The sequence below is a fragment of the Prunus avium genome, chromosome 1 (genome assembly GCF_965620075.1).
Source record: "Prunus avium chromosome 1, drPruAviu1.hap1.1, whole genome shotgun sequence".
Taxonomy (NCBI): Eukaryota; Viridiplantae; Streptophyta; class Magnoliopsida; order Rosales; family Rosaceae; genus Prunus; species Prunus avium.
In genome coordinates this window covers 38,855,688-38,872,757 of record NC_142284.1, presented here as the reverse complement: position 1 = coordinate 38,872,757, position 17,070 = coordinate 38,855,688, and the positions used below count along the sequence as shown (strand labels likewise).

At 37.4% G+C, this 17,070-nt stretch overlaps 1 protein-coding gene and 1 long non-coding RNA gene across 3 annotated transcripts; one reads left to right on the top strand and one right to left on the bottom strand.

Annotated features, from left to right (window-relative positions):
• Positions 1-2,755: 2,755 nt before the first annotated feature.
• Positions 2,756-4,525, top strand: LOC148297796 (uncharacterized). The gene is made up of 2 exons (XR_015830126.1): positions 2,756-2,936; positions 4,095-4,525. It is a non-coding gene; the product is annotated as an uncharacterized LOC148297796 (long non-coding RNA).
• LOC110755809 (non-functional NADPH-dependent codeinone reductase 2-like) lies at positions 4,116-6,388 on the bottom strand. 2 transcript variants are annotated; one of them, XR_002526539.2, is made up of 5 exons: positions 5,958-6,388; positions 5,598-5,850; positions 5,315-5,494; positions 4,371-5,097; positions 4,116-4,285 (listed from the first exon to the last, which is right to left on the bottom strand). XR_002526539.2 is itself a non-coding variant. In XM_021957095.2 (4 exons), exons 1-4 carry the CDS (start codon positions 6,290-6,292, stop codon positions 4,864-4,866), a joined length of 1,002 nt encoding a protein of 333 aa, XP_021812787.1. In that variant the 5' UTR covers positions 6,293-6,388; the 3' UTR covers positions 4,116-4,863. The 2 variants fall into 2 exon arrangements, 1 of the variants encoding a protein (XP_021812787.1); XM_021957095.2 differs by having other exon boundaries at positions 4,116-5,097.
• Positions 6,389-17,070: the final 10,682 nt, after the last annotated feature.

The following is a 17,070-nucleotide window of genomic DNA, read 5'->3' as shown; positions in this document are numbered from 1 at the left end:
TGCCCAATTCTCGGATTTGTACCACATACCAGCCGCCCTACCCCCGCACCGTCAAGTCAACCACCAGATTCCCTCAATCCCAGGCACCACGTGAGTAAATATGCGCCCCTACAGATATCCCTATCTCCAGATAGCTATTGGAGGTAATGTGTCAATTACATGGCTCTTAATGCAGCCACTATAAAAGACTGGTTTCCTATTCCTATCATTGATGAGCTATTGGATGAACTCAAGAGGGTCACCATATTTTCTAAATTAGACTTACGGTCTAGTTATCATCAAATTCGGATGCACCCGGATGATGAGTCAAACAAAGTAGGGTAAATATTCAAATATGCTCATATTCTTATTCTTATCTAATATGGAGGTATTTATAAAAAAGTACAACCCTAAATAAAATAGGAAATAAATTTAAATTACAAAAGAAAATAAATCTCTATTACAATAGGACTAAATAATAATTGGTAAGTAACCAAAATTCTAACTAAGTAAGGACTCGCCAATATGATAGAGTTCACCTTAGTAGGGTTGTGTGTGTGGTGTTGTTTAAGATAGAGTTCAAAACTATATGTTACTCTTGTATATTATGAAGCTCCGTCACTATCTAAAGGTTTAAGTTGAAAAACACCTCTACTTATGCACAGTCTTATAATATGTTGCTTAATGAATTTATTTCTAAAATAAACAAGTGGGGGATTGTTGAAATTGGTATGTTTATTTTAAATATATATATATATATATATATTTAATATTTCAATAATTGCCTTAAATTGTCTTTATTAATAGGAGTTATTTTCTATTAATATTGGCTGATTTTTTCAACTGATGCTTTGATGTCTTTAAAGCCCACCAACCTCTCTTTTGTGATAAATCTTGTATATATAACTAATATAGCTAGGAGAGAAAAAGACACAGACCATAGCTTGTATAAATGTTTCATGGGTTTTTATTGTTTATTTGGATTTGTATTTTTATGTTGGGCTTGCTTTATTTGTTGGTAATGGACTACATTTGGTTTGAGTATTCCACATTTTGTTTCCTACTCTTAGGGCTCGTTTGGTACATCGGACTGTACTGATTAATTTTTGTCGGATAATATTAATTAGTTTCGAAGAGTACTGACTGTTTATCCATAATATTATAAGGCGTTTGGTGTTGTTCTGGATAAATAGTCTCACTAAGTTATACTGTGTTTGGTGTTGTTACGGATAACATCGAATCAGACAATTTAAAAAAAAAAAAATTTTGATAATTTAAGTGGAAATTGAAATTCAAATGACATGAATTTTTTTAGATAAGGTTCATATGACAAGATTTTTTTTTAAAATTTCTTTTTGCCAAGATCTATAAGATAAAATTACACAAACTAATCTAACCTGTAATTGATCATACAGATATGAGAGTAAATCCTCTCTGTAGAAATTACAAAATTCCAAATTTGCTTTTGTAATCAATTCTTCAAGAGGATGATACTGAGAAGCAACTAGAGAATTTATATAAGTTGCATAAGTTCGTAAGGGCTTCAATTTGAGTCCTCATCAATTCCTTTGTGTGCAAATAGAGTAAGTTCAGAATACACTATGCTGTTCAGACATTCCACCACAAAAGACGAACACGAAGAGCGCCTCAAACCCACTTATGCATGCAAGGTATATCTAGTGCACATATTTAACCTTCCACAACCTTTCCCACCGAAACAACGAAAGCATGATTAACAAGACTACATTAAATTGATGATTGGAACAACCAATCAAGTTTGGGCAGCAAGGTCACTCATGTATTGTTCTAATTCTTATGGGTTTTGATTATAAAAAAACAGTCAAAAAGGAAAAACTCATAACCTAATTTTCACAAAAAAATTAATAAAAGAGGAAATATAATAAATCAATAAAGAAAAAGAGAAGATTAACACAGAAGAAGAGAGAAGAAGCATATTGAAAAGAGTATGAGAGAGAGATGGAAACATGGAGAAGAGTGAAGAGAATAACCTGTGGAGAAGAAGATGAAAATATCGTATGATTTTTCAAGTGAAGGTGTGTTATTTTTCCCTAGCCATATAATTAAGCGTGTATTATCTAAACCAGGGTGTGTGAGCTGTATTAGTTAGTCAGGTAAGGAGAGTATTAAAAGCCCAACCTGTATAAAATAGTCATGTAATTAAATAATACAAGTTGACACCAAAACACCTGACATAGACTATTTACTCCTATACAGAGTCTAATACGGTGTACCAAACGAGCCCTTAAGGCCTCATTTGGTAGGCTGGCCTGGACTGGTTAGGATTAACTTGTAAGTATTGGATTGGATTGGATTGGCTGGGATTTTAAGTCTAGTGCAGTTCACTTTTGCACCAAACAATGGACTGGATCAGACATTGAATGCGAGAGGGATCTCTGATGCATGTAGAGTTATTTCTTTTTCAAACTGGAACCAAATGAAAATTTTTAACTTTTTGGGGGAGATTGAAGAAAGAGGCCCAACTTTTTACAAGAACCACCCAATAACAAGAGCTGCCATTGTTGCCGATTGTAGCCTCTGAGTAATAACAATTCCCAATTTTTGAGACAAGGAAAAAACAAAAAATTTCACAATACCAAACCGAAAAGAGAACCCATGGCATCGAATCCAAACAGAGACTTTTATCAAGATCTAACCGTTACCCAATCTCATATCAAGATAATAATAAATATCAATTTTTATATAAAAAACTGAAAATTCGATGCAAAAATCACAACAGTACAGACGATGCGAGGAGAGAAAGGAGATGAGAGGAGAGAGGAGAGAGAGGATAGAAGAGAGAAGAAGGCAAATCACTGGATAACAAAGTACAGACGATGCGAAGGAGGCGGAGGGAGACGAGGCGCTCAGATTCATTGTAAACCCATGTCTATTGATGGGTTTGGAGTCCCTTGTTATTCTGGATTGGTGTCTAAGGGGTCGTTTGGTACGGCGGACTGTCATGGACTGGACTAAGTCCTGGGACTGTCTTGGATTAGCTCGGATTGGCCTAAGTTGGATTAAGTACTGACCTACGTTTGGTATTGTGTCGGACTAAGAAGCTGGATTGTAAAAATAGTGAAGACCTATGTTTGGTGTTGTGTCGGACTAAAAAATAATTATTGTAATATTTAAATTTAATTGGGGATTTTGACTTGAAAAATATTTAAATTTAATTAGGGATATTTAATTGGGGCTGATGTGTAAAAAAAAAATTATATAAATTATTAAATTATAAAAAAAAAATTTCAAAAGAAAAAAAAAAAAAACCATTCTCTCTTCTTTCCTCTTCCTTCCTCTCTCTCTCTCTCTCTCTCTCGCTCTGCCTTTCTTTCCCATCTCTGCCTTCCTCTCTCTCTGCTCTGTCTTTCTTTCCAAATTTCCAAAGAGAAAAACAGAATAAACCCAATTAGCCCCACACCACAACTTTTCACAAACCAATTACCACACCACAAAATTAAAATTAAAAAACACCAAAATGCCCAGAACACAATTGGGATCTTATTGATCCCTTTCTTCTTCTTTGCCCATTACCAGAATGATGGCCGCGCTCGGCTCCGATCAGCGGAAGCAGCTGAAAGACATCTTCTAAGGCCCACTGCTGCAGTAAAATGGATAACAAGCGTTGTTCTTGTTGGAGACTGCCTTGAGAAGAAGACCCACTGCTGCTATCGAACTACGCATCTTCTAAAGCATCTCCGTTTTCATTTTCTGAGTTAAAGACGAAAGGGAATTGGAAGAGAATGAGAGTGGAGAGCTACAGGGTTTTGCAGACAGAGTGAAGGGAGATATGTGAAGGAAGAGATAAAAAAAACTTGCCTGAGTACAACTTTGAAGAAGAGCAGATTCGATGTTGAAGGAAACGAGAGAGAGAGAGAGAGAGGCGTTGGCTCGGACTCGCGTGTTATGTTTAGCGAGCTCGCTATTTTGAGAACCAAATTTCAGGCTCGCTAGATTGCACGAGCGAGTGAGGCGTTTTTTGTACTGTTGGGCTATTTAGTCTCATTTAAGTTAGTCCCTCCTTTCACCAAACATGGGTTTTAAGTGCTAATTAACACAGTCCAGTCCAGTGAGGCCTACCAAACATGCCCTAAGAGCCATGTCCAGTCCATAATGCATTTTAAGCTCACCAAACAACAGACTGGACTCATGTCCATTTTAATTGAATATATACAATTCAGTCCAGCACACCAAACAGAGCCTAATGGATAGAGTTATCTTGAAAAAATTAAAAAACTTTATCTTGAAAAGATAGGAGGGAGTACACTGACATCGACACTTGAGGCTCCTACAAGTAAAATACAAGAAGAGATTATTGATGAACACCACCAACGGATTGAAGCACAAACAGCACAAAAGGCACGCTCGGTCACCTCATTTGTCACCAAATCAACACATCTGGAGTAGATATCCAGCATGAATCTCAAATCTCAGATCTGCAAAAGAAACAAACAAAATACAAAGCGCCGACAACACAAACTGAAACAACAGAGCAACCACATCGGCTACAGGGATAAACCACCCAAGCCACCGAAAACCAAAAGTCACAGCAAGAGAATAGGAAGAGGAAAAGAAAACCAAGGAGAGAGGAGGGGAGGGAGGGGAGGAGCGGACTGGAAACAAGGAAGGAAATGGGCAGGGACGAGAGGAGAAGAGAGAGGCGAGATGGAGGCAGGGCAGAGGGGGAGGGAGGGGGAAACGCAGAGGCCACCCACCCCAAAAGGAGGTGGCGGCCAAGTCTTCAAACCTTGGGTTTTTCCTTCCTAGGGAGAGAGCGGCTAGGTTTTCCTGGAAATGACTAAAAGGCGCCTTTATTTTTGGACGCACACAAAACATGTTACACAAGGATTGGTTTTCATTTCAGGCCTAAATCTCTCCATCCCATAATTCTTCAACGGATTTGTACGGTGATGATGATCCATCAGCCGAAACCAGTTCTTCTTTCAACATCATTTTGTGCTGTGGGATTTGATTGATCTTGTTAAGGTCATCCTCTGATAGCTCCCAGTCAAACACCTGCAGATTCTGCTTCAACCTCTCCTTGTTGTAGCTCTTAACAGCAAGAGTTGCCCCTGCCTGGTACACCCATCTAATGCAAACCTGCCAAAGTTTAAGTTCCAACACACAGTTACAAATTGTTTGTTTGAATTGAAGCCATGCCCAAAATGTATATACTTGAAAATAATTAATGGGTTATATCTACTCCTAATTTTGAATGAAAAATAATATGACACTTTGTGTTTTGCTATATAACAATTAATGTGGCAAAATGTGACAGAATGATCTCAAGAATAAAAGATAAAAAATGTGACAGAACCTGAGCAATTGTTTTTCCTCGAGCCTCTGCTATATCCTGAAGCACTTTGCTTTCCAAAACATGATTGGTACCCCAGCCGGTTCCCATGGCACCCAAAGGAGAGAACGCGGTCACAACTATACCATTGTCCTTGCAGAAGTCTCTTAGCTTCTTCTGTTGCCAGAATGGGCTCATCTCCACCTATATTTACACATAGACTCCCAAATTAATGAATTTTGTTTATTTGGAAAAAGAAAAGAAAAGAAAAGAAACCAAAGCATGTATAGAAAGAAAATGGACTTACTTGATTAACTGAAGGAGGAATGGTAGCAAAAGAGAGTAAAGTTTCAATCTTTTTGCTGGAGAAATTGCTGACTCCAATTGATTTGGTGAGGCCAAGTCTCTGAGATTTTTCCATGGCTGCCCACACACCCATGAAGTCCAGGGGCATAAGGTCAACTGGTGGGGATACCAATTTTCCAACCATCAATTTTCCTGGCTTGGAACTGATGGGCATGTGGATGAGATACAGGTCAAGATACTCCAATTGAAGATTTCTGCACACATAATCATATAATCAAACAAAACCACTCACCCCAAAATTCCAATTGCTTGAAAAAAAAAAACAAAAAACAAAAATAGATTGTGAGATTTTGAGATTCACTCAAGTGATTTCTTGAGAGCAGGAATGACAAGATGAGGGTGAGCATCATTGCTCCATAACTTTGAAGTGATGAAGAGTTGGTCTCTGGAAGCAACAAGGCCAAGCTTAAGTGCTTCTTTTATAGCTTCACCCAGAGTCTGCTCTGAGCCATAAATGGCAGCTGTATCAAAGTGCCTGTAGCCAAGCTTGATGGCCTCAAGAACTGCTGTTTTCAACAGATTAGGCTGTATGTTGTCAGCTGCTGTGCCAAAGCCAAGCACAGGCATGCTCTTGGGGCCAACGGAGGAGCCAAGCACCACCTCTGGGATATGGGCTGAAGAAGCAGCATTTGCCATCTTTAGTTTCTTATGTTTGGAAATTAGCTCAAGTTTTTGATCAAGTTTTGAAGTCTGGTTTTTAATTTTTCATCAAGTGAAGGTGCTTTTAAACTGCTAGATTTCAGTCAATTCTTGGCTTATTATTATTAGACAAGAGAATGGTCAAATTCCCGTCCTACAAGGCTGCTAACTTCATTTCCCTTATTATTTATTAATTTTCATGTTGTACAGAATATGGTGGAGCCCACATAAAGAAGATAAGGAAAATGATGGTGAAGCTTGTCTGCCAACACCGACCCTTAGAGCATGTCCACCCATGAAGGCTAAGGCAAGGCAAGGGCTGCCACTATTCATGTGAATAGTGTTAGCCTTGCCTTAGTTGGTTCCACCCTTGGAAGGCTAGGGCAAGGGCAAGAAAAAAAAAGATTATGCAACAAAATATAAACAATTTAGAAAGTGAATAAAATTGTTATGTATTTATAGGGAAAATATCTATAATTTTTTGGTATTTTTAAAAAAAAAAATTGAAAATTTTTTGGATTTTTTTGAATTTTTTTTACTCGCTGACATCAGCGCTGACGTCAGCGCCTTCGAGCTGCAGCCCAGGCAAGATCTGCCCGTGGGCTTGCCCAGTTTGATGGGACCCACCATTTGCCCGGGCTATTTCTCTCCCGCTGGAGCTCTCTTGGGCTGCCTTGGGGGCCTTTTGCCCAGTCTTGGCTCAAGGCTGGACATGCTCTTAGAGCATCTCCACCCATAAGGGCTATAAGTCTAGGGCAAGGGTAAGCAAGGGCTGCCACTATTCATGTAAATAGTGTCAGCCTTGCCATTTGTGGTTCCACCCATGAGGGCTAAGTCTAGGGCAAGTCTAAGGCAAATACTATTCATTGTACTTTATTTCCTATTTTTTTATACTTTAAACAATTAATTTTGATAATTTTTTGTAATTAAATTTTCGGATAAGATTTTTGGTTGTCACATGTCCATTATTTTTCAGAAAAGATTTTCGGATGAGAATCTCGGTTGCCATGTATCTTATTCTAGATAAAATTTTCGGATATTCATTAAAAAAAATTATAATATCAGATTTCAGATAAGATTTTCACCCTATAAAATTGTGTCACGTGTCCCATGTCAAATAAGATTTTCAAATATTTTTTTTAAAATTCTAATCTCAGATTTTAGATAAGATTTTCACCCTCTAAAATTGTGCCACGTGTCCCATGTCAGATAAGATTTTCAGATATGTTTAAAAAATTATAATCTCATATTTCAGATAAGATTTTCACCCTCTAAATTTGTGCCACGTGTCATCTCTATCTTCTGAATCCCTCTATAAAACTACACCATCAACTCATACCTCTCACACCATCTCTTATCTATTCCTTCATTTCTCAGATTTTACAAAACACTTTCTACTCTCAATGTCAAACTTGAGGAGGGTGTTGGAGAGGCAACAGAAACAAAGGGAAGAAATCTGGCGTAGACGTGCTGAAGAAGATTAGGACGCCGATGAAGAAGAGGAACAAATGCTTGCAGCAGTGGTGTGTATGCTTAATCAATCAAGGCAACACCTTCATCATGCCCCGAATGTAGACAGACGTAGGGAGTCTCGGGGTAAGAATCTCTTGGAGGATTACTTTATCCCAAATTCGTTATATCCTGAATATAAGTTTCGAGAGAGATATTGAATGCAGCCACATTTGTTCCAAAAAATCATACATGATATTTGTAATTACGACACATACTTTATTCAAAAGCATGATGCTGTTTGAGTTTTGGGTCTTATCTCGGAGCAAAAACTTACAGCTGCTTTTGATCGGTGCATATTTACATATCATTTTGTACCCTTCTAGCTTATGATTTGGTTATGTTTTTGAGTTAAACTTGTGCTTTTAATCCTTTTTGTGTTTATCTTTCAGTTCATTGAGCTTTAGGTAATAATGAGGGCTTTGGATAGTAAATGATGCAATCCATGCATGTTAGGGCCTAATTTGGATGAATGGATGAAGAGCTTAAAGACAAACTCAATTTTGGCTACAGTCCCCTGCCAGCCCAGTTTCGTAGGTCATATTGCAAGCTTTGTTTCAGCAACCTACATAGCTCGGATGAGGCCACATTCTTCATGAAAGTTGTTCCAATGGGTGTGTAATATAACATATCCAAAATTCAGCCCCATTGGATAAATATGGAGTCTGTTACCTAGCAAACACAGAGCCATGCTCAGGATGGATTTTATCAGCGCGCAAAATGAGTTAGCAATTTGTTTTGGCCTTAACTTCCTCCTCCGACCTTGGATTGGCCCAAATGATATATGGCTGGAAAGAAGACATTCTGAACTTCAAGTTTGAGTGCTTAAAGTCTTAATTTGCTTAAGGGAAGCCCAATTCGTAAGCCCTTGAAGTTGCTGGTCATGCTGACCTCAGGATGAGCTATTATTTCTGGTTGGAAGCTTGGTCATGGTGACATGAAGATGAGCTAGGGCTGCTGGTGGGATTTATTAGTGAAGTGCATCAACCATTTCAGATTTTATAATGGAAGTGTTGTATGCATTAGTGAAGTGCATCAACCATTTCAGATTTTATAAAACAAGTGTTGTATGCATTAGCCATACTTAATTCAGATTTTCAGCTTCCTTAGGCCTATATATAGTGAGGTTTCCCAAGCTTGTAAAAACACCCCAAGGGGGGGGAGCTCTCAAACACTTCTCTAGAGCTCCCTTCCCTTCTCTCCCTCAAATTCTCTTAGTTTCCCTTTGTAGTTCTCAATTGTTGTAATAAGATCATTCTATTAAATTTTCTTTGTACTAAATATCAAACACTTTTCCTTTCTCTTCTTCTAATTCTCTAAAGCTTTCAAACACATGTTCTTCCAAAATCCTCAAAGTTCTCAAACATCTCTCTACTTCCCTTCTTTTCCAAAAGTCTCCATGTCTCAAACACTTCACAAACACATTTCTCTTCCTTCCCTAAGTTCTCAAATTCTCCAAGTTCACAAACATCCTCCAAGTTCTCAACCACTCTCTTCCAAATTCTCAAAGTTCCTAAACACTCTCTTCCAAAATCCACAAAGCTCTCAAAACACCTCTCTACTTTCTTCTCCAAATCCTCCAAGTTCTCAAACACTCTCTTCCAAATTCCCCATGTATTAAACACATTCCCTTCCAAAATCCTCAAAGCTCTCAAACACATGTTCTTCCAAAATTCTCTAAAGTTCCCAAACACTTTCTTCTCCCTCCTCAAAGTTCTCAAACACTTCCTTTCTTCCTCAAAGTTCTCTTAGTTTCCTTAATGTTTTCTTAGTTGTAATTTATTTTTCTTTGTTATGTAAATTCTTTTCTTAAGTTTTCAAGTTGAATTAGTTTCCAAGTTTCAATTATGGTTTTTGTTCTTATTCATTATGCTTATAAGTTAATATGCTAGTTTGAATGATTGATCACCATTTAGGCTTGCATGTTAGCTATCTTGGTTTGAATTAAGAGTATACACCATGCTTTAATTCGAATTGAACTATGAATAGGAAGAGTATGTATGGACATTCGACAACAGGGATTAGATACATACTTGGTTGTTTAAAATGTTCTTCTATGCTTAATGGGTTCCTAATGCTTAATTTTAGGTTAGACAACAAATGATCAAATTAGGGAATTAGGAACACAAGGTTATGACCACACACCATGGCTTAATCATACTTTAGCTAGAATCAATCCATTAATCTAAATTGAACTTGGGAACTTATTTGCTTGAGTTACTTATTTCTTTCTTCCTTGTTTTATGTTCTTTGTTTTTGTTTCTATTTTGTGTAGGGAAACTAAATTGGATCATTCAATCACCAATCCCTGTGGAATCGACCTCGCACTTACATATGCTATACTACCAACGGTTCGTGCACTTGCGAGTATCACAAGTTGAGGATGCAGCTTAATCCATTTTGGTGGAGCTAAATCTACGCAACAAGTTTTTGGCGCCGTTGCCGGGGATCGGTAACATTGTTTGATTCTATTTGGCTTTCCTACTTTATTTTTTTTTCTTAACTAGACAATTTCAAGTTTTAAAGTTAATGACATTAATGGACAAGTTGTGTTTGTAGTCCAACAGAAAAGGACAATTGCCCAACAAGCAAGAGAACTGGGTTTAAGTCCCAGCTTACACAACCCATTGGTGCTTGTTGCTTTGAAGCATGGAATTGGACTTGTGTTGATTTTTCCCTTTCATTTTTAGTTTTTTTTTATATTTCGTAATCCTTTAATTCCGTTTCAAGTTTTTGTGTGTGTTTGTTTTAGCAATGTAAATAGCTCAATAAAAATGGAGAGAGATGGCAACTTCAAAGATAGGAAGTGTGGAGTAGTGGGAGAAGTCGCGACCTCCAAGTGCATCCATGCTCGACCTAATCGCTTCAAGGGGGAGCATTTCAATCCTTTCTCTTTACTTGTTATTATTTTAAATTTCTGTTTCTTTTTTAAAAAAAATTTAAAAATTTAAAAAGATTTTTCATATAAGCTGACTTATGGTAACTCCAGTGAGCACTTCCGTCAATACAGTGTCTAGGAGTTCTTTAGGCGACACCTTCGGTGTCTAAGAAGTTTGGGTTTTAAGCGGGACCATTGTGACCCCTCCAACCTTCCCGGATCCCCTGGCTGTGTTTTCTGAGGCCCTTAACTGGTCATCCGTGAGTTGCTTGTATATTTGTGTGTTTTAAAAACAATAATAATAAATATAAAAAAAAATTTTGAAATTTGAAATTTGGGTTTTTATTTTTCCTTGTAAATTGCAATTTGGAACTTCTTTGTTGTTTTTTTTTCTTTGTGTGGTCAGTTAGTTGTAAATAATAATAACCAAAACAAAAAACAAAAATTTAAAAAAAATTCAATTTGGAACTTCTTGGTTTTCTTTTATGTTTTTTTTTGTTTTATTAGGTTAGTTTATTTATTTACGTGGTGTGGTTAGTTAGTTTATTTCTGAGTGTTAAAAACACATTTTTATTCAAACATTGCAATCAAAAAGATAAAAAGTTTAAAACAAAAAAAAAAACAAAAAAAAAAAACATTCAAGTAAATTAAAAATAAAAACAACTTCTTCATCTTCATCTTCATCTTCATGGCATGCCTCTGTTTTCTCTTACTTGCAGAATCTGCAGCAGCTCCACATGGTCCTCATTTTTTCTCTGCAGTGCTTCCACGTGCTGATTGGCACAATAGAGCCGCTTCTGCAAGTCCGCCACCATAGCCTTCAAGGAAGCTATTTCCTCGCTCATCGCGGCACACTCCCGTGTCCTCGCCAGCAATCGCATGCCCAAATTGGTAGCCGAGACCGCGTGGAGTACAGTTAAATTGTGGGACTCCTCCACCGCTGCCTTGTCAGACCTCTGTGCCACATGCAGATGATCTGTCGGTGTGAGCTTGTTACCAATCATGCCTCCCAGCAGCGCTGCTCTGTTCGGCATTGCCTCAGAAAAGTTCGGTATTATCTCAGCAAAGTTTGAGGCCGTACCGTGATGATATGTGGAGTTTGGGAAGACAGGAGTTGGAGGAGCCCTTGTCTGGGCATTTGGTGGTGCAAGTGAGAGCTCAAGGTTGAGATCATCAAGGTGAGTGCATGAGGATGCCATTTGTTTTGCTTCTAAATTTTTTGATGTTTTTCCTTGAGTTTGCAGGAAGAAATGCTGGGTATCATCCGCTTGCAGATGTGTGGTTTAAATAGACATATGCTGATGAGAGAGAGCCAACACCATTTCGGATTTCCCGGGCATGCTCGACCTAATCGCTTCAAGGGGGAGCACCTTTACTTTTACTTTACTTTTCTTTTTTCCGTGTTTTCTGGTGTTTAATGTTTTTGCCCGTTACTTTCATTTTCTAGAGCTTTGTGTTTTTGCTTTTCCCTTTCGGCTATCATCTTTATCTTATTTTAGTTAGGGAAATGTGTTTTCTTTTCCGTTTGTCGTTTTTTTTTTTTTTTTTTCTTTTTCTTTTTCTTTTTCTTTCTGCAACCTTACTCTTTTATTTCCGAAACAAAATAACGAAAATACAAAAACAACAAAATAAAATAAAAACAACAATAATGCAGTAGGAAATCATTTCTTCTCGATGCTTGGTGTCTCGACCATTGGAGCTTTGAGTTTGGCCCTCTGGCTGTCCTCTTCCGGGGCTTCACGCACAGCTTCTTGGGGCTCATCACTTGAGCTCCCAAAGATCGCAATCTTAGCTTGAGCGTAACTACTCTCGCGATCTGCTTGTTTGCGTTTACCCGGTCGGTCTAGGTCTTCCAGCTGTTTTCGCATGTCGCGAGAGTACAACTCTACCATTTTTGATAGGTTTTTATTCTCGTCCCGCAATACTTCTAGCTGGTGTCGATTCACCTCCACTATCCTTGACCTCTCCCTTTTCAAGCTTTTTATAGCAGTCTGACACTCCTCAACCATACTTCGCTCCGCTGCCAACTGACCTTTCAGCACCTCTACCTCATGGGACTTCGCAAGTAGGCGATGACCCAAACTTGCGACTGTTGCTGTACTCTGCACGCTCAGTGCCAGGGCATCGCTCACGACCCGGTTGTCATCCCTTGTCCCCAGAACACGTATATCTTTAGGGGTCACTAAATTTCTAGCCACTCCAATGGCAACATCGTTGTCCAGGAGTATTGAGTCAGTTACTGTCACAGGCCCCCGTGCGGAAGCAAAGTAGGGCATCCATACTGGTGCCGCTGCTTGGCCTCGTGTCTGAGTCGGTGGAGCTAGGTTGAGATCCAACGAAAATGGGTAGTTAGAGGCCATTTGATTTCTCACTCTCTTTTCTTCTTTCTTTCTTTTCTCTTTTGTGTGTTTCTGAGTTTGCGTTTTTTTTCACCCTTTCTTATAGACTTAGTCTTTGACAAACCCTAGCCATTACAGCATCTGAGCATTTTCTGAATCTCCAGCATTCCTTGAGTCCCACAACCTTCTCGCCTTCCAACCATACCCAACTCATTTATCACGACGTGTCTTTTCTGAACGAACGCGTTCAGTAAAGTCTTCGCGCCTTTCCATGAGCCCGTAATTTTTGCTTGTGGAGTCTGCGGCGCCTCTACGCGTCAACACGTGTCTCGCCCTGTCAGTTGGTCCCTTACACTGAACCGAGACATCATGACCCATGTTCTCTTAAAAATAAAAAATAATAATAAAAAAACGTGTGGGCTTCGGATTTCATTGTGGGTCGGGTTTTCACCGTTGTTTAGGTTTCAAGGTGGGTTAACTTTCTTTTGGGTTGGGCTTTCAATTGTTTGGGTTTTGGTTTGCGTAAGACTGTCTGTTTAGGGCTTACTGTTTTGTCTGTTTAGGGCTTTCTGTTTCGAGTGTTTTACTGTTTCATTTTTTTTCTTTTTTGTTTATTTGTTTGTTTGTTTTGTAATTTTTATTTTTGTAATTATTTTATTTGTGTTTTTTTTTTTGTGTGGTTTATATTTACTTTAGTACCTTTCATTTCTTATTATGACATTGCTTGTTCCTAATTTTTAAACATTGAGGACAATGTTCATTTCTAGGTTTGGGGGTATTGGAGTTTAGCATGTAAAATTGGTTTTTCCTTAATTTTTTTTTTTTTTTTTTTTATTTGCTTGTTTTTATTTTTATTTTATTTTGTTAAGTCTTGCTTTTATTTTGATTTTGATTTTATTCACTTTCCGAACACATTTGATGAGATTGTGATAAATGTTTGCATGACTTAAATGAAAATTGAATTTTATTTATTATTTATTTTTTTTCCTTGTAAATTTTTATTGTAAAAAAAAAATTAATTAATTGATTAATTTGGCATCGTTCTAGCATGATATGTTCGAAACCTTCTTTGCACTTGCCATTTGTTTCATAATTCTCCAATTAAAGGATTTGCATGACCCAAAGAATTGTATCAAGCATAAATTAGACTTATATAACCATAAATGTGAGCTTTTGAGCCTTGTGCTTCATTTCATGAGTGTTATACACATACTCTTATTTTCTTGTCATCAAAGTTGTTGTTTGATCTCATTATTCATTGATTTGGTTGAATACTTAAAAGTCATTCATTCTTTTGCAATTCGATTTCATGACATTTAAGAAATGATATTAGGCCCTCTTTGGATCGTTTGTACCTTTCAAGCTAACCTTATGCATGCTTAAGCATGATTTTCCATTGTTAACCATTTTGAGCCTACATGTAAACCTTTTCTTTCATTTACCAATTATATTTCCTCGCCTTAGCCTGAAAAACAAATATTTACCTTTCTAAGGAACTCATGAGCTTTAATTGGGATGTGTTTTTCATACTAAGTTTAGGAATTGGTGTTACATTTTGAAGGAAAAAAAAAAAAAATCACACAATTGGTGAAAGAAAAGAGAAAAGTTGTGATTAAGTGGTGGTTGAATGAAATTTCATTTTTGGGCCTTCAAAATAAATTGGTGTTTAAGGAAAGGAGTGAATCAATGTAAATGAAGGTATAAGGAGTTTTGATCATGTAAAAGAAAAATAAATTCTCATTGTGATGATTCGAAGTCTTGTAAACAATTGTTTTATGCTCTTATATTTTGAGTTCCTTGGACTTTGTTTTATCCATACCTTTCATTTCTTACTCACCTTACACCCTTGGCCCCATTACAACCTATGTTAAAGACCTAAATTGATCTTAAATGTCATGTGGTTGAATTGCATTCATTTTTCTACTTTTAAGTGTTTGGCATCCTTCTTGAGATCATATTAATGCAAGTTCTTCATCTTTCTATTTCGAGTTAAGTCTTTATGGTTTAACTCTAATCTCATGTTTATAACTGAGTGTTGCATTATAGCCCTCTTCCGAGTGATTCCTTTGTGAGAGGACAACTTTGGTGAGATTTGAAGTTGAACTTGTGCTTTGTATGATTTTTGAAATTGTGTGAAAACTAAGATTGGGGAATTTGTTGCATTTGGCTATCACACTACCACACTTTGAGCATATTATGTTTTGAACTTTGCCGCTTTGTGAATAATGTTTAAAATTGAGCTTTTATTGTTAAAACTTTTGAGTTATGTGCATGAGTCATTTCTCTTCAGAAAATGTTCGGAAAGATTGTTTTGAGTTCTTTTTATTTTTGTAATTTTTTTGTTTTGTTTTGTTTTGTTTTGTTTTTTTTGTTTTGTTTTTGTTAATGTAATTATTTTTTTTGTTTTTGTTTTTTATTTTGCTTAAGGACTAACAATCTTTTAAGTTTTCTAATTACCTTGTTTTACAGAGTCAGTAAAACGTTTGTGGGTATCGTATCTGTTAAACCCTCAGGAGACACAACTCCTCCTACTAGGGATGCCTAGAGGTTTAAAGGCTTGTTGCATATGCTCAATGCAATCGAGTTACCTACGAAAGTGGTCTAGTTAACTTCTTGTTTGTTTTTATCTTTGTTTTCCTTTTGTTTTGCTCGAGGACTAGCAAAATCTAGGTTTGGGGGTATTTGATCGGTGCATATTTACATATCATTTTGTACCCTTCTAGCTTATGATTTGGTTATGTTTTTGAGTTAAACTTGTGCTTTTAATCCTTTTTGTGTTTATCTTTCAGTTCATTGAGCTTTAGGTAATAATGAGGGCTTTGGATAGTAAATGATGCAATCCATGCATGTTAGGGCCTAATTTGGATGAATGGATGAAGAGCTTAAAGACAAACTCAATTTTGGCTACAGTCCCCTGCCAGCCCAGTTTCGTAGGTCATATTGCAAGCTTTGTTTCAGCAACCTACATAGCTCGGATGAGGCCACATTCTTCATGAAAGTTGTTCCAATGGGTGTGTAATATAACATATCCAAAATTCAGCCCCATTGGATAAATATGGAGTCTGTTACCTAGCAAACACAGAGCCATGCTCAGGATGGATTTTATCAGCGCGCAAAATGAGTTAGCAATTTGTTTTGGCCTTAACTTCCTCCTCCGACCTTGGATTGGCCCAAATGATATATGGCTGGAAAGAAGACATTCTGAACTTCAAGTTTGAGTGCTTAAAGTCTTAATTTGCTTAAGGGAAGCCCAATTCGTAAGCCCTTGAAGTTGCTGGTCATGCTGACCTCAGGATGAGCTATTATTTCTGGTTGGAAGCTTGGTCATGGTGACATGAAGATGAGCTAGGGCTGCTGGTGGGATTTATTAGTGAAGTGCATCAACCATTTCAGATTTTATAATGGAAGTGTTGTATGCATTAGTGAAGTGCATCAACCATTTCAGATTTTATAAAACAAGTGTTGTATGCATTAGCCATACTTAATTCAGATTTTCAGCTTCCTTAGGCCTATATATAGTGAGGTTTCCCAAGCTTGTAAAAACACCCCAAGGGGGGGGAGCTCTCAAACACTTCTCTAGAGCTCCCTTCCCTTCTCTCCCTCAAATTCTCTTAGTTTCCCTTTGTAGTTCTCAATTGTTGTAATAAGATCATTCTATTAAATTTTCTTTGTACTAAATATCAAACACTTTTCCTTTCTCTTCTTCTAATTCTCTAAAGCTTTCAAACACATGTTCTTCCAAAATCCTCAAAGTTCTCAAACATCTCTCTACTTCCCTTCTTTTCCAAAAGTCTCCATGTCTCAAACACTTCACAAACACATTTCTCTTCCTTCCCTAAGTTCTCAAATTCTCCAAGTTCACAAACATCCTCCAAGTTCTCAACCACTCTCTTCCAAATTCTCAAAGTTCCTAAACACTCTCTTCCAAAATCCACAAAGCTCTCAAAACACCTCTCTACTTTCTTCTCCAAATCCTCCAAGTTCTCAAACACTCTCTTCCAAATTCCCCATGTATTAAACACATTCCCTTCCAAAATCCTCAAAGCTCT